The sequence below is a fragment of the Bufo gargarizans genome, chromosome 4, assembly GCF_014858855.1.
Source record: "Bufo gargarizans isolate SCDJY-AF-19 chromosome 4, ASM1485885v1, whole genome shotgun sequence".
NCBI lineage: Eukaryota > Metazoa > Chordata > Amphibia > Anura > Bufonidae > Bufo > Bufo gargarizans.
Window position 1 is genome coordinate 53,071,143 of NC_058083.1, and position 26,037 is coordinate 53,097,179.

General features: G+C 41.5%; 1 protein-coding gene across 1 annotated transcript in view; it reads left to right on the plus strand.

Annotated features, from left to right (window-relative positions):
- KCNK3 (potassium two pore domain channel subfamily K member 3) overlaps window positions 1-22,230 on the plus strand; it is a 68,788-nt gene extending 46,558 nt beyond the window's left edge. Inside the window, exon 2 of the mRNA XM_044291951.1 lies at window positions 21,107-22,230. Within this exon, the coding sequence (XP_044147886.1) occupies window positions 21,107-21,960 (854 nt within the window). The 3' untranslated portion in view covers window positions 21,961-22,230. The remainder of the gene's footprint in view (window positions 1-21,106) is intronic.
- Window positions 22,231-26,037: the final 3,807 nt, after the last annotated feature.

Genomic DNA, 26,037 nt, shown 5'->3' on the forward strand with positions numbered 1-26,037 from the left:
GCTGGGCCTCTCCACTTCCTATCGGAAGTATGATGCTGCACCGGGCTCAGCTATTCCATAAGGCCAGAATTATTAGCGGCCAGGTGATAGGTAGGTGACCTGTGATTGCATCTTCTAAGCCATCTCTTACCCTCGAGGTTCCTTATTTATCCCTTTACTGTTCTTGCCAGTTTTGGTTTTCATGGCACAGCAATTCTTGAAACCCCGTAAGATTTTTATTGTTCCTCTGACATGGCAGCCACATGAGGGCTTGTACGTGTCATATTTTTCCTGGCAGTTATGTATAGAAATCGTTTGTCTTTTTGCGGATAATAAGATATTTTCATTGGTGGAATTTTTTTTATGGTGTTTAACATAGGGATGAATAGTGTGGTCAATTAGATCAACTCCTTACTGACGTGACAATACTAATTAGACTGACAGTCTTCAGAGGGGAAAGCAATTTTGGAGATTTATTTATTTTTATTCCCCACTAGGTGACTTGAGCATGCAACCCCCATCTATTATTTTATGGGGCTAAATAGCCAAGATCAGAGTTATCTCCGATCCCGACCATATCTCCTCTCTGCCATCACTGCATTTCCTTGTACATCAGATGTCAAGAATTAAAGGGGTATTCGGGTTTTAATGCATACATGTCTTTATTTAGAGAATAGGATGTTGAACAGTTTTCTAATATACATCTATTTAAAATTTTGCTTGCAGACCTTTCTTATATCCATACAGCAGCATATTCCCCCGAAAAAAATGGTATGGCCCATTTTGGTCTAGTAAAATGCATACATAGGAGAGCTGGGTAGGACTAAACATGGCGTCAGTAATGTGAGCCGTCATATGACCCTGAAAAGTATCATGTGACCTGGCTTTCTATTAACTGCCAAGGTATCTACCAGATGAGACCATGTACAGTATTTACAGTATTAATACTTGCAGAAGCATCTCATCATATCTGTCAACATCTGTTGTGTGTTTTTATTTTATACAACTTTATTAACATCAACTAGAGATAGGCAGCCGTTTTACAACATCACCTAGAGACAGGCAGCCATTTTTACAATGTCACCTAGAGACAGGCAGCCGTTTTACAACATCACCTAGAGACAGGCAGCCATTTTTACAATGTCACCTAGAGACAGGCAGCCATTTTTACAATGTCACCTAGAGACAGGCAGCCATTTTTACAATGTCACCTAGAGACAGGCAGCCATTTTTACAATGTCACCTAGAGACAGGCAGCCATTTTTACAATGTCACCTAAAGACAGGCAGCCGTTTTACAACATCACCTAGAGACAGGCAGCCATTTTTACAATGTCACCTAGAGACAGGCAGCCATTTTTACAATGTCACCTAGAGACAGGCAGCCATTTAACAAATCAGCTAGAGACAGGCATTCATATAAGTACACACAGTGTTGTAGTTATTTTAAAAACCACTATAAAAATTAGGATTACAACACTAGTCCTATTGTCTTATCACATGAACGTGTCCTGTGTGCTGACATGTCATGTAACACTGCTTACTGAATGTCAAGGGTCATATGATGAGAAAAGAGTCACATGACTGTTGCCATGTCTCAGTTAGGCCATGGATGATGCATCACACAGGACTGATACAATGGCTGTACCATTCTACTGTGCAGATAGGAGTCGGCCTCCTGATATAAGAAAGGTATCTAAAGCAGAATTTTGAATACATGTATATTAGAAAATTGTATGACTTCCTATTATATAAGCAAATAAATAAAAAATAGAAAAACTGGAATACCCCTTTAACGTAATGTCCACTCATTTCATCTTCCCGCTCTCTTCTCCTGGCTACCATATAATGGACAGCAGTGGGGCCCCCGCTCTTTAAGTCCCATTACCCAGCTTTCCCTCTCCGCGGCCTCTTTTTTTGGCAGGCTAGCCCCTCAAGAATGTTTGTTAGACTTGCAAATTTTACTATGTGTTAAGCTGCAATCTTACAACGTAAAACTACATGAAGCAAATATGTCTGATTCACTTCTGTAAATTGACTTTCGTGGGCAGAATTTTGGCCCGTCGCCAGTGAGTGCCAGGGGTCACGGTGTTATTTGAGCTCTTCTGTCTACTGTGTATGGGAACTCACAGCGTCGCCTCAAGTCTGAAGTCAAACACATGTATTGAGGAGATGATGAACTCAGACCCCGTGAGAAGGGCTCCGAGATACAGAAATCTGGTCTGTTTTCATCCCTCATTCATATCCTACACTCAGGGGCCAGGCAATGTTGGATGTTTCCTCTCGGCAGTAGCCCTCAATTGTAGGGGCTCTCCACTTTGGACAACCCCTATTAAGTATTGCATGATGTCCATTCAAGTACTTGAGTTGTCCATGTAATGCAAGACAGGACAGGTCCCCCAGAGCGAGATGATTAAGGGGCCAAGTCATGTTTGATGTCCCTTCCTGGCAATGACCAGTAACAAAGATAAAAATGCTAGTACTGTAGGTGCCGAAACATCCCTCAATTGTAAGGTCTCTCCACTTTGGACAACCCCTACTTGTGAGAAGGACCCCTTGGCAATAAGATGATCACAAAGTGTCCTCCTACTTCAGCAATCAGTTATGATCTGTGAGGAAACCTGGCAGTAAGTGTTAAATTTTCCTGCAGCGCCACCACAGGAGAAATTAAGTATTGCACAATGTCCATTCAAGTAAGTGGGTTGTCCATGTAATGCAGGACAGGACAGGTCATCCAGAGCGAGAGACACTCTTTGTCCATAGTCTCCACTCTGGCCAAAAGATCCTGAACTGAGGAACCCCCCCCCCCCTTTTTTTTAAACCTAAAATACCCTAATAGGATGTGTGAAAACCATTGACTACAACTGGCCAACCATGTGATCTCCTAAAGGGGCAATGCTGTAGCTGGGTTTTCGTTCATTCATGGCAGAGGTTCAAGTTTCTGCCCTAACCCCATATTGAAATACCCTGGCCAAGGCAAAGTGGCTTGTCGGCACCTTCTTGGCACTCAAATCCCGGGGTACATGTTCCCCAGTAACCCCCCTAAGATAGGTCTCTGCAGTGGATAAGTGATAGATGTTTTCATGGCCCGGCCCTTTTACGACACAGTAGAGACGTCTCTTATGGTAGGAAAAACGGCAGCTGTGACTTGTTACCCTGTAGAGACCGTACTGTGACAGCAAACGGTTTGCAGTTTCCTTCCTTTTACTTGACTTTGACTCGTTCATCTAAATTCCGGACCGTCGGTTAATTTACTCACATTTTAATTAATTTCCTTAAAATCGGCTTCTCACGTCTCAGCGTCACCCAGATGTAACAGGATGCGTGACCTTAATCTGGAATTCAATCAAAATGAACAACCTGGATGAGCCGGGCCGGTGCAAGCAATCTGCTTACATAAAGCACAAGCAGATGAGGGGCTGAGGCCGCGGTATCCAGGACCTGACCTCGACCACAGAGGGGCAGACTGCTGAGATAGCTGTGTGTTCAGTATTCCTGCAGCACCCCCACAGGAGAAATGAAGCATTACATGGCACTCATTGAAATCCATGTCATGTACAGAAGTCCCGGGTCCTCCAAAGAAAGAGACCCTCCTAGTGAGGGTCATAAAAGTAGGAGCCCCCTAAAAATTCTCAAATAGGGTATATGAAAGCTATTTATTAAAATTTCTTTGCATGCACGCCATTGACACGGTCTACACAAGGAACATGTGACCAGTCACGTACAGACAGCTCTTCACACGTGTACCAGTCACTTACTGGACATATACCCATTCACACATAGGATTCATGCTACGTACCTGGGCCAACCATGTGCTGGGTCTACCGCCCCCGCACACAGGACTCCTAGGCTGGACCCATGCCACACCAGGGTCATTCACATGCTGTTACATTTACCAGGCTCTTGCCAAGAGCTGACAGCATTTCCTTCTGGCACCAAGCCTCACACATTGATATAAAAGGCCACGCTCCCTAATTTCTGAGCCCGCGCCCAACAATGCCATGCTACACTCCCTACAGCAGATTACAGCCTTTACTCCCGCTGCAGTTGTGGCAGTGCCCACTAAGCATCTCTGCCCCGGGGTTCTACTCTGCACTGATACACTGTAACAATCCCATCAGCTGTGTGAGCATTACTAGGTCAGCAGGTTCACCTACAGTATTTGCATAACTTCAATCACGCTCAAAAATGTCCCAAAAAAATAATAATAATGCAAAAGAAAAATGTTGAGAAAAAAAGTAAAAAAAAAGGTAAGATGCAACAATTCAAAAAATTAAGGGAAAAAAGGTTTAATGTAATAAATAAAAAAATTCAAGGCAAAAAATGGAAAAATTTGACAATCCAGAAAAGTCAAGGAAAAAAGATAAAAGGTAAATAAAATTTAAGGAAAAAAGATAAAATATCAATTCAAAAATTTCAAGAAAAAGAAAAATTGAAACAAATGAAAAAATGTAAGGAAAAAAGATATAATGCAAATTAAAAAAAATTTCAGGGAAAAAATAATTCTGAAAAAAAAAAAGAAAAATGTAAAAATCAAGGAAAAAAAAGAAAAATTTAACAATTCAAAAACGTCATTCAAGGGAGAAAAAAGATAAAATGTACAATTCAAAAAATTTTAAGTAAAAAAAGATCAAATGTAACAATTCAAAAAAGTCATTCAAGGGAGAAAAAAGATAAAATGTAACAATTCAAAAAATTCAAGGAAAGATAGATAAAGTGTAAAAATGAAAAAAAAAAATCCAAGGAAACAAAAATGTGAATGAAAAAAACAAGGAAAAATTAAAAAAGAAAAAAATTTAACAATTCAAACAAAAAATTAAAAATCAAGGGAAAAAGATAAAATATAACAAAAAAATTCAAGGAAAATGTGAAAATTTCACAATTCACAAAAATGAATGGAAAAAAGATCAAATGTAACAATTCCAAACCCTTTGCCGTAACGGGATCTGGCGGAATGATGTTGCGGCGCGTTACCCTGCGTGACACTGAGTTATTATCAGCCCAATGAATCAGCGTTAGACGGAGGTATAAGCGTCATTAAAGCAAACAAAATCTCCTTCTGTCTGCCGGGATCCAGCGATTTATCAGCCGCCATTGTCACGTTATCACTTAGGACGGCATTAATGGGCTTCTCGCGCTCTTTAAAAGCCGGGCAAAGCAAACATTTACAGAACGCTCACCGCTCTCAGCGCGCCCCGGGCCCCGGCCGCTCCGTCATCTTCTATTTGTCAGGTAGCAGTCATAATAAAAGGCTTCATTAATGAGTCTGATGGGAATTTTTTACTGCCCTACGTGGCGGGTTTAATTTTGAGCACTTATCAGCATTAACCCTTTCAGGGCCCAGAGGACATGGTGATTTTGCCCCCCATCCGTTGGTTTCGAGAGCCAGAACTTTTCCGTGAGAAGGCTTGTTCTTTTGGATGGATGTTTTTATGAGCGGTGGGTTTCGGTTTTGCTCTGACGACCCATCAGTGCTCTGCACCGCCTTCCAGGGGTTAACGCGATGGGCTGGCAGAGGGAACCCCTACTTCGGTCTAGATGCCGCAGTCACTATTGGCTGCGGTATCTAAATGGTTAAACTGCTGGGATCCTGGAAGCTGCAGCAGGTGCCCGGTTGTGGATATCTGACGACCTCCTGCCGCTGATCTTTTCGGCATGGTGGCAGAACCCATGACGGATATTGAAGGGTTAAAGCCATCAATCGCACCCATGGCAGCGCTGACGCTCGGGAAGCAAAGGAGCTCCTCTCCATTGTGAGCCTACAGGATGGTGACCGCATAAAAGTGCAGCGTAAAAAACAGTGATATAGACTGTGCACAATAATATACCGCGCAGTGCCACACGGTAAAAATACCGCCGCTCTGAAAATACAGTGACCAGATATCCATGAGGGCACACCGCCATACAATGTGTAATAATACCGCTATACAACTGATAGGTAGATTCAGACGCCAGGACGGCCGCTGCGTCCTCTGCGGTCACACTGTTTGCATGCCCAGAAGGGAGGGCACATGTTTTGGCATTGGGACCAGGGGCAGCACCAGGAATATCGCCAAGGTTTTACTGTTATTAGGATTCTGTATTGGACCAGGGAAGTTTATTATAGAATTAGATTATCTGGTAATTATCTGGTTGTATTATATGGCCACTATATTGTTGTAATATGTGAGCACTATATGGCTGTATTATGTCAGCACTATATGGTTGTATTATGTCAGCACTATATGGCTGTATTATGTCAGCACTATATGGCTGTATTATGTCAGCACTATATGGCTGCAATATGTCAGCACTATGTGGTTGTAATATGTGAGCACTATATGGTTGTATTATGTCAGCACTATATGGCTGTATTATGTCAGCACTATATGGCTGTATTATGTCAGCACTATATCGCTGTATTATGTCAGCACTATATGGCTGCAATATGTCAGCACTATGTGGTTGTATTATGTGAGCACTATATGGTTGTATTATGTCAGCACTATATGGTTGTATTATGTCAGCACTATATGGTTGTATTATGTCAGCACTATATGGCTGTATTATGTCAGCACTATATCGCTGTATTATGTCAGCACTATATGGCTGCAATATGTCAGCACTATGTGGTTGTAATATGTGAGCACTATATGGCTGTATTATGTCAGCACTTTATGGTTGTATTATGTCAGCACTACTTGCATGTATTATGTCAGCACTATATGGTTGTATTATGTCAGCTCTATATGGTTGTATAATGCGAGCACTATATGGTTGTATTATGTCAGCACTATATGGCTGTAATATGTCAGCACTATATGGCTGTAATATGTGAGCTCTATATGGCTGTAATATGTCAGCACTATATGGCTGTAATATGTGAGCACTATATGGTTGCATTATGTGAGCACTATATGGTTGTATTATGTCAGCACTATATGGCTGTAATATGTCAGCACTATATGGCTGTAATATGTCAGCACTATATGGCTGTATTATGTCAGCACTATATGGTTGTATTATGTCAGCACTATATGGTTGTATTATGTCAGCACTATATGGTTGTATTATGTCAGCACTATATGGTTGTATTATGTCAGCTCTATATAGTTGTAATATGTCAGCACTATATGGCTGTAATATGTGAGCACTATATGGCTGTAATATGTGAGCACTATATGGTTGCATTATGTGAGCACTATATGGTTGTATTATGTCAGCTCTATATGGCTGTAATATGTCAGTACTATATGGTTGTATTATGTCAGCACTATATGGCTGTAATATGTCAGCACTATATGGCTGTAATATGTGAGCTCTATATGGCTGTAATATGTCAGCACTATATGGCTGTAATATGTGAGCTCTATATGGCTGTAATATGTCAGCACTATATGGCTGTAATATGTGAGCACTATATGGTTGCATTATGTGAGCACTATATGGCTGTAATATGTCAGCACTATATGGCTGTAATATGTCAGCACTATATGGCTGTAATATGTCAGCACTATATGGTTGTATTATGTCAGCACTATATGGTTGTATTATGTCAGCACTATATGGTTGTATTATGTCAGCACTATATGGTTGTATTATGTCAGCACTATATGTTTGTATTATGTCAGCTCTATATAGTTGTAATATGTCAGCACTATATGGCTGTAATATGTGAGCACTATATGGCTGTAATATGTGAGCACTATATGGTTGCATTATGTGAGCACTATATGGTTGTATTATGTCAGCTCTATATGGCTGTAATATGTCAGTACTATATGGTTGTAATATGTCAGCACTATATGGCTGTAATATGTGAGCACTATATGGTTGCATTATGTAAGCACTATATGGTTGTATTATGTCAGCTCTATATGGCTGTAATATGTCAGTACTATATGGTTGTATTATGTCAGCACTATATGGCTGTAATATGTGAGCACTATATGGTTGCATTATGTAAGCACTATATGGTTGTATTATGTCAGCTCTATATGGTTGTATTATGTCAGCACTATATGGCTGTAATATGTCAGTACTATATGGTTGTACTATGTGAGCACTATATGGTTGTATTATGTCAGTACTATATGGTTGTACTATGTGAGCACTATATGGTTGTACTATGTGAGCACTATATGGCTGTAATATGTCAGTACTATATGGTTGTACTATGTGAGCACTATACGGTTGTATTATGTCAGCACTATATGGCTGTAATATGTCAGTACTATATGGTTGTATTATGTCAGCACTATATGGTTGTATTATGTCAGCACTATATGGTTGTATTATGTCAGCTCTATATAGTTGTAATATGTCAGCACTATATGGCTGTAATATGTGAGCACTATATGGCTGTAATATGTGAGCACTATATGGTTGCATTATGTGAGCACTATATGGTTGTATTATGTCAGCTCTATATGGCTGTAATATGTCAGTACTATATGGTTGTATTATGTCAGCACTATATGGCTGTAATATGTCAGCACTATATGGCTGTAATATGTGAGCTCTATATGGCTGTAATATGTCAGCACTATATGGCTGTAATATGTGAGCTCTATATGGCTGTAATATGTCAGCACTATATGGCTGTAATATGTGAGCACTATATGGTTGCATTATGTGAGCACTATATGGTTGTATTATGTCAGCACTATATGGCTGTAATATGTCAGCACTATATGGCTGTAATATGTCAGCACTATATGGTTGTATTATGTCAGCACTATATGGTTGTATTATGTCAGCACTATATGGTTGTATTATGTCAGCACTATATGGTTGTATTATGTCAGCACTATATGTTTGTATTATGTCAGCTCTATATAGTTGTAATATGTCAGCACTATATGGCTGTAATATGTGAGCACTATATGGCTGTAATATGTGAGCACTATATGGTTGCATTATGTGAGCACTATATGGTTGTATTATGTCAGCTCTATATGGCTGTAATATGTCAGTACTATATGGTTGTAATATGTCAGCACTATATGGCTGTAATATGTGAGCACTATATGGTTGCATTATGTGAGCACTATATGGTTGTATTATGTCAGCTCTATATGGCTGTAATATGTCAGTACTATATGGTTGTATTATGTCAGCACTATATGGCTGTAATATGTCAGCACTATATGGCTGTAATATGTGAGCTCTATATGGCTGTAATATGTCAGCACTATATGGCTGTAATATGTGAGCTCTATATGGCTGTAATATGTCAGCACTATATGGCTGTAATATGTGAGCACTATATGGTTGCATTATGTGAGCACTATATGGCTGTAATATGTCAGCACTATATGGCTGTAATATGTCAGCACTATATGGCTGTAATATGTCAGCACTATATGGTTGTATTATGTCAGCACTATATGGTTGTATTATGTCAGCACTATATGGTTGTATTATGTCAGCACTATATGGTTGTATTATGTCAGCACTATATGTTTGTATTATGTCAGCTCTATATAGTTGTAATATGTCAGCACTATATGGCTGTAATATGTGAGCACTATATGGCTGTAATATGTGAGCACTATATGGTTGCATTATGTGAGCACTATATGGTTGTATTATGTCAGCTCTATATGGCTGTAATATGTCAGTACTATATGGTTGTAATATGTCAGCACTATATGGCTGTAATATGTGAGCACTATATGGTTGCATTATGTAAGCACTATATGGTTGTATTATGTCAGCTCTATATGGCTGTAATATGTCAGTACTATATGGTTGTATTATGTCAGCACTATATGGCTGTAATATGTGAGCACTATATGGTTGCATTATGTAAGCACTATATGGTTGTATTATGTCAGCTCTATATGGTTGTATTATGTCAGCACTATATGGCTGTAATATGTCAGTACTATATGGTTGTACTATGTGAGCACTATATGGTTGTATTATGTCAGTACTATATGGTTGTACTATGTGAGCACTATATGGTTGTACTATGTGAGCACTATATGGCTGTAATATGTCAGTACTATATGGTTGTACTATGTGAGCACTATACGGTTGTACTATGTGAGCACTATATGGTTGTATTATGTCAGCACTATATGGCTGTAATATGTCAGTACTATATGGTTGTATTATGTGAGCACTATATAGTTGTAATATGTGAGCACTATATGGCTGTAATATGTGAGCACTATATGGCTGTAATATGTGAGCACTATATGGCTGTAATATGTGAGCACTATATGGTTGCATTATGTGAGCACTATATGGTTGTACTATGTCAGCTCTATATGGTTGCATTATGTGAGCACTATATGGTTGTATTATGTCAGCACTATATGGCTGTAATATGTCAGTACTATATGGTTGTACTATGTGAGCACTATATGGTTGTATTATGTCAGTACTATATGGTTGTACTATGTGAGCACTATATGGTTGTACTATGTGAGCACTATATGGTTGTACTATGTGAGCACTATATGGCTGTAATATGTCAGTACTATATGGTTGTACTATGTGAGCACTATACGGTTGTACTATGTCAGTACTATATGGTTGTACTATGTGAGCACTATATGGCTGTATTATGTCAGCACTGTGTGGCACTGCTATGTATTTATTTAACACAATTACTTCTTTATCTGTCAGAATTTTGACTATGGGTTTGCAGTGAGTACATTCGGCACGACATGGCGGTGTTATAAAGGTCAGAATCTATAATGAAGGTCTATATCTGCCCCAGCGACAGAGCAGAAGAGAAGTTCGGATCACGTCTGGAGAAGAAGCCCTCACCGGGGAGGATTTACGAAGGCTGCGGAGTTCTGCCGAATACCGGAGGCCTCTGCCTTACTTTATTACTGATGTCCTGAAATATAGCAGAGCTATAAATACGTCCCGGAGATGTAGTGTCTGCGCACATACCGGGCTGTAAATAGCGGCCACAGGGGACGATGACACTGAGGGACATTACGGACGGGGATAATCGTGTTCTCATTCAGTAATATAATCTCCAGATAATGGCGGTGCAGATGCGGAGATCTATTACAGCTCCCCGTCTATTATAAGATGATTGGGCAGACTACTACACCTGGGACTACAACCCCCAGCATGTGGGTTAGCACACACACTTGCTGAGTTATCCCATCCGGTTAATGCATTATGACTCTGCTACATCTGTAAGAGTTTACTGCTGCTGAGGTTTCCATTCAATGATTGCAAGAAGAGGTCTTAAAGATGGCAGAGAACTGAAACACAAAAAGTCTATTACAAAAAGTGTGAACGTTCCATCCTTCCCCCATCATCCACCCCGACCAGGGACGTGATCTACTGGGCGCAGACGCCCCGCGCTGTTCCTCGCTCACATTATGTCATATTTTTATTGAAATCCAGGAAAACGTAGCAGAGCTGAGTCTGTCATTTGTCGGACCCATGGGTATAGCTATAGGGGGTGCAGAGATAGCAGCAAAAGCCAGGTCATGGTGCAGAGGGGGACCCAAAATCCCCTCTGCTACATGGAAGGTGGGGGCCCTGGTACAGATTCTGCATTGGGCCCCTGGGGCTCTAAGTTATGCTTCAGCGAGGACCTGCATTACTCAGTCAGTTTGCATGCAGTCCTATGTAAAACCACCGAAATAATAGGATAAAACGTCATAAATTGTGTTCAGTGACAAACTCGTGTCTGCTACACGCTGTACGGACTGCTAAAGTATCATCTTTTGGGAAATGTCAGAGCACAGACCACCTCACAGCGCGCAGACAGGCAGACGGCGCGCAAAATCCCAGCACTATCACTTCTTACAGAAAGCTTTCTGTAGATGCAGCCAGGACAATGAGAAGAAAACAAGGAGGAGAAGACGCGAGGATTCAGTGCGAGCAAGAAGGACGAGGAGGGATTGGAGGGCGGCCAGCGGCGAGCACAGCGCCAGCTCTTCTGAACTCTGTGCTCCGGCTTCTGCAATTTTCCATGACACAATCCAAACTATTAAGACTGCGGAGCAGAGCGGAGGTGCGAGTCCTCCAGAGCAGGACGTCTGGGAAAACAGATGTAGCAGAGACGTAATTGTCAGCTAACGCTATGCTTCGATTTTAATTACTAATAATGAGAGAGTACAGATAATGTAGTAGATGTTACCTGCAGTCCTATGTAACACCACAGATAACTCAGGGATATCTGAGTACAGATAATGTAGTAGATGTCACCTGCAGTCCTATGTAACACCACAGATAACACAGTGTTAACTCTCTGAGTACAGATAATGTAGTAGATGTCACCTGCAGTCCTATGTAACACCACAGATAACTCTCTGAGTACAGATAATGTAGTAGATGTCACCTGCAGTCCTATGTAACACCACAGATAACACAGGGATAGCTCTCTGAGTACAGATAATGTAGTAGATGCCTCCTGCAGTCCTATGTAACACCACAGATAACACAGTAATAACTCTGAGTACAGATAATGTAGTAGATGTCACCTGCAGTCCTATGTAACACCACAGATAACACAGTGTTAACTCTCAGAGTACAGATAATGTAGTAGATGTCACCTGCAGTCCTATGTAACACCACAGATAACACAGTGATAACTCTGAATACAGATAATGTAGTAGATGTCACCTGCAGTCCTATGTAACCCCACAGATAACACAGTGATAAGTCTCTGAGTACAGATAGTGTAGTAGATGTCACCTGCAGTCCTATGTAACACCACAGATAACACAGTGATAACTCTCTGAGTACAGATAATGTAGTAGATGTCACCTGCAGTCCTATGTAACCCCACAGATAACACAGTGATAATTCTCTGAGTACAGATAGTGTAGTAGATGTCACCTGCAGTCCTATGTAACACCACAGATATTACAGTAATAATTTTCTGAATACAGATACTGTAGTAAATGTCACCTGCAGTCCTATGTAACCCCACAGATAACACAGTGATAATTCTCTGAGTACAGATAATGTAGTAGATGTCACCCCTGCAGTCCTATGTAACCCCACAGATAACACAGTGATAATTCTCTGAGTACAGATAGTGTAGTAGATGTCACCTGCAGTCCTATGTAACACCACAGATAACACAGTGTTAACTCTCTGAGTACAGATAATGTAGTACATGTCACCTGCAGTCCCATGTAACACCACAGATAACACAGTGATAACTCTCTGAGTACAGATAGTGTAGTAGATGTCACCTGCAGTCCTATGTAACACCACAGATAACACAGTGATAACTCTCTGAGTACAGATAGTGTAGTAGATGTCACCTGCAGTCCTATGTAACACCACAGATAACACAGTAATAATTTTCTGAATACAGATACTGTAGTAGATGTCACCTGCAGTCCTATGTAACCCCACAGATAACACAGTGATAATTCTCTGAGTACAGATAATGTAGTAGATGTCACCTGCAGTCCTATGTAACCCCACAGATAACACAGTGATAATTCTCTGAGTACAGATAATGTAGTAGATGTCACCTGCAGTCCTATGTAACACCACAGATAACACAGTGTCAACTCTCTGAGTACAGATAATGTAGTACATGTCACCTGCAGTCCCATGTAACACCACAGATAACACAGTGATAACTCTCTGAGTACAGATAATGTAGTAGATGTCACCTGCAGTCCTATGTAACACCACAGATAACACAGTAATAATTTTCTGAATACAGATACTGTAGTAGATGTCACCTGCAGTCCTATGTAACCCCACAGATAACACAGTGATAATTCTATGAGTACAGATAATGTAGTAGATGTCACCTGCAGTCCCATGTAACACCACAGATAACACAGTGATAACTCTCTGAGTACAGATAATGTAGTAGATGTCACCTGCAGTCCTATGTAACACCACAGATAACACAGTAATAATTTTCTGAATACAGATACTGTAGTAGATGTCACCTGCAGTCCTATGTAACACCACAGATAACACAGTGATAATTCTCTGAGTACAGATAGTGTAGTAGATGTCACCTGCAGTCCTATGTAACACCACAGATAACACAGTGATAACTCTGAGTACAGATAGTGTAGTAGATGTCACCTGCAGTCCTATGTAACACCACAGATAACACAGTAATAATTTTCTGAATACAGATACTGTAGTAGATGTCACCTGCAGTCCTATGTAACCCCACAGATAACACAGTGATAATTCTCTGAGTACAGATAATGTAGTAGATGTCACCTGCAGTCCTATGTAACCCCACAGATAACACAGTGATAATTCTATGAGTACAGATAATGTAGTAGATGTCACCTGCAGTCCTATGTAACACCACAGATAACACAGTGTTAACTCTCTGAGTACAGATAATGTAGTACATGTCACCTGCAGTCCCATGTAACACCACAGATAACACAGTGATAACTCTCTGAGTACAGATAATGTAGTAGATGTCACCTGCAGTCCTATGTAACCCCACAGATAACACAGTGATAAGTCTCTGAGTACAGATAGTGTAGTAGATGTCACCTGCAGTCCTATGTAACACCACAGATAACACAGTGATAACTCTGAATGCAGATAGTGTAGTAGATGTCACCTGCAGTCCTATGTAACACCACAGATAACACAGTGATAACTCTCTGAGTACAGATAGTGTAGTAGATGTCACCTGCAGTCCTATGTAACACCACAGATAACACAGTGATAACTCTGAGTACAGATAGTGTAGTAGATGTCACCTGCAGTCCTATGTAACACCACAGATAACACAGTGATAACTCTCTGAGTACAGATAGTGTAGTAGATGTCACCTGCAGTCCTATGTAACACCACAGATAACACATTAATAATTTTCTGAATACAGATACTGTAGTAGATGTCACCTGCAGTCCTATGTAACCCCACAGATAACACAGTGATAATTCTCTGAGTACAGATAATGTAGTAGATGTCACCTGCAGTCCTATGTAACACCACAGATAACACAGTGTTAACTCTCTGAGTACAGATAATGTAGTAGATGTCACCTGCAGTCCTATGTAACACCACAGATAACACAGTGATAACTCTGAATACAGATAATGTAGTAGATGTCACCTGCAGTCCTATGTAACCCCATAGATAACACAGTGATAAGTCTCTGAGTACAGATAGTGTAGTAGATGTCACCTGCAGTCCTATGTAACACCACAGATAACACAGTGTTAACTCTCTGAGTACAGATAATGTAGTACATGTCACCTGCAGTCCCATGTAACACCACAGATAACACAGTGATAACTCTCTGAGTACAGATAATGTAGTAGATGTCACCTGCAGTCCTATGTAACACCACAGATAACACAGTGATAACTCTGAATACAGATAATGTAGTAGATGTCACCTGCAGTCCTATGTAACCCCATAGATAACACAGTGATAAGTCTCTGAATACAGATAATGTAGTAGATGTCACCTGCAGTCCTATGTAACACCACAGATAACACAGTGATAACTCTCTGAGTACAGATAGTGTAGTAGATGTCACCTGCAGTCCTATGTAACACCACAGATAACACAGTGATAACTCTCTGAGTACAGATAGTGTAGTAGATGTCACCTGCAGTCCTATGTAACACCACAGATAACACAGTGATAACTCTCTGAGTACAGATAGTGTAGTAGATGTCACCTGCAGTCCTATGTAACACCACAGATAACACAGTGATAACTCTCTGAGTACAGATAGTGTAGTAGATGTCATCTGCAGTCCTATGTAACACCACAGATAACACAGTGATAACTCTCTGAGTACAGATAGTGTAGTAGATGTCATCTGCAGTCCTATGTAACACCACAGATAACACAGTAATAATTTTCTGAATACAGATACTGTAGTAGATGTCACCTGCAGTCCTATGTAACACCACAGATAACACAGTGATAATTCTCTGAGTACAGATAATGTAGTAGATGTCACCTGCAGTCCTATGTAACCCCACAGATAACACAGTGATAATTCTCTGAGTACAGATAGTGTAGTAGATGTCACCTGCAGTCCTATGTAACCCCACAGATAACACAGTGATAACTCTGAGTACAGATAATGTACTTGCATTCCCCATATATTAAGAATTTTGGACCATTTTCCGTATAAATCTATGTTGTGCCATGCCTCTTTTATTCCTGCTAGTAGTTTCCGAGTAAAAGCCCGCCAGGGAGTTACCAGTAGGGGGTGTGTCCTTGCACAGTCTGACACTATCCAATCAGTGCTGCCTTAATTACACTGTGCAGAGACGCACTCCCAACTGGTAACGCCCACATGGACCTTTACTCAGAACCTATTAGTAGGAATAATAGAGGAATGAAACAATATAGATTCATATGAAAATGTGGAATGCAGCTACTCAGTAAAACAGAGATGTCAGGAGAGGTGAGAGTTCCCCTAGAATTCTGTCTCAGGACTTTCTAAGGCTTATTCAGCACTATTTATACTGACTGGAGTTGTAGGTAATGCTGCAGTGTTGGGTGGATGGGGGGCGGTGCCTCTTATAAGGAGGGGGGGGGGATATTGTTTTCAGCTGTCGGTAAAACATTATGGGGTCTGCAAGCGCCGTGGCCTCACGTGGCAAATTAGCCACAGCAGCTAAAGGGCTGTCACAAACAGCCTGGAACGGAGGCTCATGAGTATCAGATTACTGGATGGTGGTATTACTTGCATCTCTGCTGAGCCCAGCTGCCTATTTAAGGACAGCCAGGTGCTGCAAAAACCCGGGCTGGCACTTAAACTCCAGTCCGGTATTTGACCTCATCTGGCTGTAAACCAGCCCAGTTGCACATGCTGGGAGGAAAATACCTGTCTTGCCAGACACAACCCCTCACTGTGTCACAGGGCACTATTCAATTTGTGACTTTACTATTTGATCCCTGGATGACAGTATTATTTGATCACTGTATAATGGCTTTATTGAGCGGTAATGATGAAACTACAACAATATTACGTGATGATTTTATGGCAGCACTATTTGCTTACTGTAGGATATCATTATTTCAGCACCATATAATGGTAAATGGTATAATTTGAGCACTGTATGACGGTATAATTTGAGAGCAGTGTTACAGTATTATTCAATCACTATATGACAGTAATATTTTAGAACTGTCAGATTCCGTGATTTGTGTGATTATTAGGATATTATTTGATTACTGTATGACAGCATTATTTGAGCGCAGTATGATTCTACGATTTAAGGACTGTATGACAGTATCTGAGCTTGTATGTTTTAAGGACTCTATTACGGTATTATTTAATCACTGTATGGCAGTATTATTTCAGCACTGTATTACTATACATTTTGATCACTGTATTATTTCAGCATTGTGTAGTGTAGTGTTGGGCTCGAATATTCGAATTGCGAATTTTAATCCCGAATATCGCCACTTCAATGTGAAGTTGCACGTATTGCGCAAGAATATGCGCGTCATTAATTAGCGATTTGCGCAATCGTGAATATATTGGAGCACTCTATCTGCATATAAAGCTATTGTAATGTTCTGCCACGCCGACCATTTTCTCCAGTCTCAGGAAACTTCTAGCAGCTTGGAAAATGTAGCAACAATGACCCACGCCCGTATTGTGCTCGCATTACGCAAATATTACATTGCCGATTTTCGCAATCAAGAAAATAATGGCGAATTCTCGAATGATGAATATTCACCCAAACATTCACAAAATATGGCAAATTCGAATATTGCCGCTAGTAGTGATATTATTTGAACATTGTATGGTGCAGTGTGTGGCATTGACAGCCTCCTGTATAGCACTGGGAGTTACACATCTGTATGGCGGTCTTATTTTACCAACATATGGTGGTAGTTATTATGTTAAACAATTCTGTAGATTATATGGGGGGGGGGGAGCCAACCCAGCTTTCCCAGCCGCGGCGGTAGAGAACATTGTATGGGACTTGTCACCTTCCCTGCTTTCTCGGTTGTCAGTTCAGTTATTCTGAGGGAGATAATAGATAATGTCAGGACGCTGCGAGATGTCACCAGAGATGATGACACCTTTCCTGTTCTGAGGGGTCATTATCATCCCTGCCAGAGATGTCCACATAGATAGGCCAGCGGCGACGCCATCATCACCATGACAACCATAGGTGGCCTCAAGGGAAACGGTCTATATTACCACCAGGGGGTAGAGTGTCCTCTCAGGGATCTCCCCAATGGGAGGGCACAACACCCAATTAGGAGATGGAATCTGGTCCCAGATCCAAGTCCTGGAAAAACCACATAATTGGGTGTTGTGCCCTCCTGTTGGGAAGATCCCTGAGAGGACGCTCTACCCCCTGGTGGTTATATAGACCGTTTCCCTTGAGGCCGCCTATGGTTGTCATGGTGATGATGGCATCGCCGCTGGCATATCTATGTGGATGGCGATTCCTTCCTGAACCTGGGATACAGGTGACCATGGCGGCCCATAAGTAGACCTTATTTCCTCCCACTGGGCCTTTATATATAATGTATTCACGGCTATAGGTTCTCCCAGGGGGCGTACCTGCACGTTTTGGGCAGGTGCATGCGCTCTGGGCTTCTCCGAAGCCGTGGCCATCTTCGTTGTGGTGTCCTATGCCTATAATGCATATCCCGTCTCTCGCCAGAGGACGGACTTGCGACGCTTGCGCAGACCTGCGTATCACCGGCACCGTGTGGGACTGCTCAACGGTTTTCTATTAGTTTTTCTTGAACACATCATGTACACCTGATTTTCTTTTTGTATCGCAATCACGTCCCTTCACCAATCGCGGACACAATCTGGATTTTATGTGGATATCTTTATTATAGACACTTTTACAAATCACGGAATGAAGATGATGAATTATGTCGCGGATAAGATGAGATTGTACACTTTTATATTGGGAGATTTTTTGCATAATCATGAATTTTGGATCAATCATGTAATCACATTTTTTTATTGAGTTCACTATATGTGTATTACCAGGGGCGGATTAAGTGCATGCGAGGCCCGGGGCTGTCTACCCCACACGGGCCCTCCCTCCATTTTAGTTTAATTTATTTCTGTATGAAGAGGCTGCGGTGCTTCGTGAGCGTCACAGTCTCTTCCTCGGCCATATGATATCACATTCATCGTTCACGTGGCCTAGGTGCAGCTCTGTCCCATCTGAGTGATTGGGTCTGAGCTGTAATACCAAGCACAGCCACTAACACATGGACAGCGCTGTGCTTGGTACGGAGCAAAGAGGCTGCGGCGCTCACTGGAACATCGCGGTCTCCTCAAACAGCTGATTGGCGGGGGTGCCAGGAATCATACCCCCACCATCTCCTAACTCTCTGCAGTCCTATGTAACACCCCACATAACACAGTGAACTACTATCTACTTCATTATCTGCACACAGAAAGTTATCACTGTTATCTGGGCTGTTACATAGGACTGCAGGTGACATCTACAATTTAAAATCTTAGCCCACTCTACATATAGGAGAATACAGCACCACATACCTCTTACTTCCAGTGACATCTCCTGTCATGTAGATCTTCTCTTTCCTCTTCTCCTCCGTTTGACCCAGACCTCCATGACTAATTCTTTCAGCCGCATCTCGTCTCTGCAGAGTTTGTTACACAGATACGTTAGATTTCTCATAATTGGGGTAATTTATCAAACTGGTGTAAAGTACTGGCTTAGCTGCCCACAGCAACCAATCAGATTCCACCTTTCATTTTCCAAAGAAGCTGTGAAAAATGGAAGGTGGAATCTAATTGGTTACTATGGGCAACTAAGCCAGTTCTACTTTACACCAGTTTGCTAAATTACCCCAAAGGTTCCTATAGTGTCTACAGCAGGTATAATGTCCCCTAGAGTGCCCCCAGTAATAATAACACCCTATATTGTGCTCCAGGTAATAATGCCTGTATAGTGTCCCCAAAAATAATGTCCCCTAATAGAAACGCCCCCACACTGCCCCTATGTATTAATTTCCCCCACACTGCCCCATGTATTAATTTCCCCCACACTGCCCCATGTATTGATTTCCCCCACACTGCCCCATGCATTAATTTCCCCCATACTGCCCCATGAAGTAATTTGTCCCCACACTGCCCCATGAAATAATTTGCCCCCACACTGCACTCCTATGAAATAATTTGCCCCCATGAAGTAATTTGCCCCCACACTGCACTCCCATGAAATAATTTGCCCCCACACTGCCCCCATGAAGTAATTTGCCCCCACACTGCACTCCCATGAAATAATTTGCCCCCACACTGCCCCCATGAAGTAATTTGCCCCCACACTGCACCCCCTGAAGAAATTTGTCCCCACACTGCCCCATGAAGAATTTGCCCCCAAACTGCACCCCCTGAAGTAATTTGCCCCCACACTGCACCCCCTGAAGTAATTTGGCCCCACACTGCCCACCATGAAGAATTTGCCCCCACACTGCACCCCCTGAAGTGATTTGCCCCTACACTGCACCCCATTAAGTAATTTGCCCCCAAGTAATAATCTGCCCCCCGAACTGATTTGCTACCACACAGCCCCATGTCCTCCTCTGCGCCCCCCCCCCCCCCCAAAGTTGGCACACACAGAAACAAAAACAAAAAATTAAAAGCTAATACTTACCTGTGTCCGACATGGTGAGGCAGGCGCGCATTCTTCATTGTCCTGCGTCCCTCCCGGCACATGCACGCCATGACGTCATCACGCACGCCTGCGCCGGGATTTCACTACCGCATAGGCCTCAGACCTACTAGGCCTGAAGCCGATGGTGGTGATCGGCGGCGGGGCAGGGAACTATTCGTTACCTTGCCCCGCCGCAGTATGTGGGCGTTCAGGTCTGCGTTGGGCCCCCCAGGGATGCCGGGCCCGGGGCTACCGACCCGAACGACCCTATTATAATCCGCCACTGTGTATTACACTTTGCACATGTCACTACAGCTTGACAAAGGCTCCATTGAGTAGAGCTGAAACGTTGCTGCTAGATGGGTTAATAAACCATCCACTTTTTTTCACTGAACTGTTGGAGTGCTGCCTTCTTTTACTTAAGATAGATAGATAGATAGATAGTTGCAATTATCCAGTCCAGATATAGAGCAGACCAGTTGCTCAGCCTCCAGTCATAAAGGGGCCATCACTGAGTATTTGCTGACATTATAGTTTTGATTGCTCCGATCTCTAATGTGATGTTTTTGTGTTCTGTAGGTTATGGACATGCTGCTCCCAGCACAGATGGAGGTAAAGTCTTCTGCATGTTCTACGCCCTCCTGGGAATCCCCCTAACTTTGGTCATGTTCCAGAGCCTGGGTGAGAGGATTAACACCTTAGTCAGGTATCTACTCTACCGTATTAAGAAGTGCCTTGGATTGAGACGGCCTGACGTATCTATGGCCAACATGGTCATCATCGGCTTCTTCTCCTGCATTAGCACCCTGTGCATCGGAGCTGCAGCTTTCTCTTACTACGAGCAGTGGAGCTTTTTCCATGCCTACTATTACTGCTTTATAACCCTTACCACCATTGGATTTGGAGACTATGTTGCCCTCCAGAAAGACGCTGCTCTCCAAAACAAGCCCCAGTATGTTGCCTTCAGCTTTGTGTACATTTTAATGGGACTGACCGTCATAGGAGCTTTCCTTAACTTGGTAGTTCTTCGATTCATGACCATGAATGCCGAGGACGAAAAACGGGATGCTGAACATCGGGCATTACTGACCAGAAATGGCCCCTCCAGCCTACATACCACCGACACAAGTTCTTCAACAGGTGGCTTTCGGAATGTGTATGCTGAAGTTCTTCACTTCCAGTCCATGTGTTCTTGTTTATGGTACAAAAGTAGGGAAAAACTACAATATTCCATTCCTATGATCATCCCCCGAGACCTGTCCACTTCGGACACTTGTGTAGAACAGAACCACCACTCCCCTGGTCGATGCATGGGTACGCCATCCAATGGATGTATCTGTAACAACCAACATTCAGCCATCAGCTCTGTATCCACAGGACTGCACAGTCTCTCTACGTTTCGAGGACTCATGAAGCGGCGAAGTTCTGTGTAGTCCCCATTCATCCACAGTATAGACTTTTATTACAAATTGCCTACTGAAATTAGAGTATTCACACAAATGTACAGTGTTCTTTATTTTCATACCATCTGACCCCTCATGTTGATTGGCTATAGGTGATTGTGAGTTGGGGGATCATGTATCAAAGTGAGAAGAAAAATTAGCCCAAGAAGAATCCAGGTTATGGTTCCAGGTGTAGAGGTATCTGGTTGGCATTCTACCAAGGGGTAGAGAAATTCCTCTAGTAGATAGCATTAGACACCACAGCACTCAGAAATATGTTATGATTTTTATCTCATGAAGCTTGACCAACGTTTCAATCCCATCCCAGGACCTTATTCACGACCAAGAGGAGAGAAGATACATTTGTGTGATTTGGCAAACCTCAGGTGGCATCACTCAGCTACATCCAGGAGTAGGACGCTATAACACAAATATATTTTCTCTCCTCTTGGCCGAGAACAAGGTCCTGGGATGGGATTAAAATGTTGGAAAAGCTTTGTTTATGCACTGGATGGTTCAATAAAGAGATAAAAATCATAACATATTTCCTATTGTTCCATGTAACCCCTAATATTTCTACAGCTCAGTCCGCCAATACTATGTGCCAATATTTTTAAAAATGGCACCAAACATGCAATTTCCAACTATTTACATTTGTCCAAGTTGAAGCAGACCATCTTCAAACATGGTCATAATGCAGATATGGCCATAAAAAATCCAAAAGACACTGTTGATGCATGAGCTTTCCATTGTTCTTCATGACAGGTTGATGCCAACAGGTGGGAACAAGCTTAGTTGCTAAGTGGTTATGATGTCTATGTTGAGTATTGTTGAGGGATCTGCTCACGTGGCTGTTTAGAAAATGTTGAATAGACCAGTTGTAGCATCTGTCATACATAGGTCCCACCATTTCAAAAGATCAGTGTCAACCACAAATGAAACCAAGGTGGCCATTTTGGGTCAAGTCTATGTGGTATGAAATTCAAATTTTTACTGCCCATAGCTCTAACGTTCAGCCATCTTGACTCAACTTCATGATTTATGTCAAAATGAATTAATATTCTGGCCCCTAGTCAAGATGAAGAATCCCAGGGCTAATTTATTTTCACTCATAATATAAGTATTACAGCTCTTCTGTATTCATACCGAATTCCATTTATTTGTACTCAAAACCTCACATTACATTTTTGGAAATTTTTGAATTTATATAATAGATATTAGCATGAAGGTTAGGTGGGGCTGTACACACAATTATACTAACCCAAAGATAGATTCCTGCAATCTAAAGGAATAGGAAGAGATGCTCAGGGAGAAACAGAATTGTGTGCAATTCTAGAAAAACATGGAAAAACTACAGAAATATATTTATTTTCAACAACATCTGTCCAATAGTGTAACCTAGTTGATAGTTATATTCTGTAAAACTCAATGGGAGAGCTTAACTCCAATCAAACAAATCAAAATTTTGGAGGTGTTAGCTATACTGATAAGCATTACCATCACCTATGAAAGGTTTGTCTTCTCTATGTTCTTCGAAATTCTTTGGCTTCATCATTGTGGGGGGGGGGGGGGGTCACGTTTTTCCCTTCTCCATAAAAAGATGCTTTCTTGCTTCAGTAGGTCTAATAAGAATCATTTCTTGTTTTCATTGGAGCCTTATATTTCCCTCATGATTGGTCCTTGACTTGTTGGCGGGAAATACTGTATTAATACTATATTAAGCATTGAGTAACCATTTCCAGGAGATGCCGAGTTGGCTCCCAGAAAAATATGAAGTTCAGGGAATGAAGTAGAAAGATCTCCAGCATCCAGAATTGAAAACATCAATAATCTGATTTTGAACAAGATAACAGGACTCTGCTTTGGTTTTTCGACTGCAAACACAGTCCATAGCTTCCATCTTGGATGAGCATTCCAAGTTTTTAAGGCTGCTCAGATAAATTATATGAGGTTTTTAACCCTTAGATGCTGTGATGATCTCCATGGAAATCCATTTCTATGATGATAAATTGCTCCAGAAGTATTCTTCTCATTTCATAAACATACTGTGACCTCCAAGTTGTCCATGTAGAAATTACCTCAACTACGTAGCTGAATAATTTGGATGTTCGATCTGAATTTATAACATTTAACTGTCTTTCAAAACGTTTAGCTTTAAAATTCTATATGTAATCCTAACCTAACTCTAACCAAATTTTAGACTTTTACCTGAAGAGTATTACTAACCCTACACACAACCCTAACCATAAACCTTATCTTAATTATAAGCAGTATCTTAATAATTATTAACCCTATACCTAAACTCCATCTCAAGCCTAACTCTAACCCTCAACCCTAACCTTACCCTAAATATATACCTTAACCCTGACTATCTACCTATCTAACTTTAGCCATATACCTGGCTTAATCCATACCTTTCTCATATGCCTAACCCAAATAACATACTGTATCTTAACTCTAACCCTATACATAGTCCTAATTACATATATGCTTAACTCTTTGTAGATTTTAACCCTTTACATTATCCTAACCCCCATACAATAACCTTAACCTTGTATTTTATCCTAACCCTATACTGTAACTATAGCCTTACACCTCATCCTAGGCCTACACCACAACCCTAACATCTCAGTATTGTATCTGTTGATAGATTTGATCTAACAAATGTAGTATTTTGGACTTATTTTTGCTCTAATGATTTCATCAGATCCCCGCGACCTCTAGTGACATCACTAAGTTGACTGTTGTTTAACAAAACGGAGGCCTTAACATTTTGGTAGTGTCAATCTTATTTTTTTAAATTCATATATCTTCTTTTTGAGACTGACTGCCATTCTTTGTTTCCTGTAGAGGGGACTTTACACTGTTGTCTCTACTAGTGGCCATATTCTGCACAGTCTTCAATTCTGAGATGCATCGGTCAGCTACACAGGTTGAAGATGTGGCCATTGGGCTCCACAGCCTAACTTGGAATGGAGTTCAATTTTGCCAAGAGCACTATCTGTAGTTCAAGGAATAGAAAAGTGCTGATTATCAAGGTTTCCAGTGCCCTCTGAGTCTCCTTATCCCTTTCTTCTCAGTGCTCTAAATACTTTCAATGATCCTGCCTAGTTGGAAACCATCCCCTTCATTAAAGGCCAGCTCGCTCCAATCTCTTTACAAATTGAGAAGTTCATACTGGTAGGGCTGGTAAAAAAGAATTCTACCTTTCCCAATAAGCAGGGCTAGATTAGAGAGCGACTATGGGGAATGTGCCTCTACCACCTAAGGATCTGAGGGACTTCCACCACAAAGCCTCTTCCTAGACCAGTTTTTATGAGCAGTCTGGGACCCCACCGCTCAGGAAAATGGACATCCTCTGATAACTATTCAGTGATTCTATGAAGCCAAAAAGTATATAGGTGGATGTACATTTCTTTTGAAGTCTACATAAGCTTGATTGTCTCTGTAAGTCCCCATGGAGAGGGCCATGGGCATGCCCACTCATGTCTTCTACAAAGGATAAGGTTTGCCCCCCCCCCCCCCCAACCATATTATTTTGCCCAAGTTCTCCATTATCTTATCTGTCCCTGTCCAGGATAAGTAATTTCGTCACCATGGCCAGCACCAGGATGGCTCCTCTCCTAGATCTGCACCCCCATATACAATCTTAAATGGTTGAAACAGTTTGAAGCAATACTTAACCTCACAGTTTGACCCAGTTGACCCCATATAGAATAATAGGACTTTTGTACTTCTTTGGCTGTCCTTCTAAATGCTGGAAAGTCTCCAATTATTAATTTATATTACAGAGTAGGAACTATATTAGCAAATGTCTTTCCTCAATGAATTCATTAAGCATCTCGGGCTCCAAGTCATGCATCCTGCTGCCCTTCCATTGTTTCTTCGAACAATTAAATTAAAGAATTATTTGAACAGCCAGAGACCCGTAACCATGAGGACAAGTCAAGTGCAGTCTGCCTAATGTGATTAGCACGGTAGTATGATCTGCAATTCACAGACCTTCAGCACTGAACAATATTCAGAGCCAGGCACATTGAGGCCAAGAGAGTTGACTTCATTGGGATC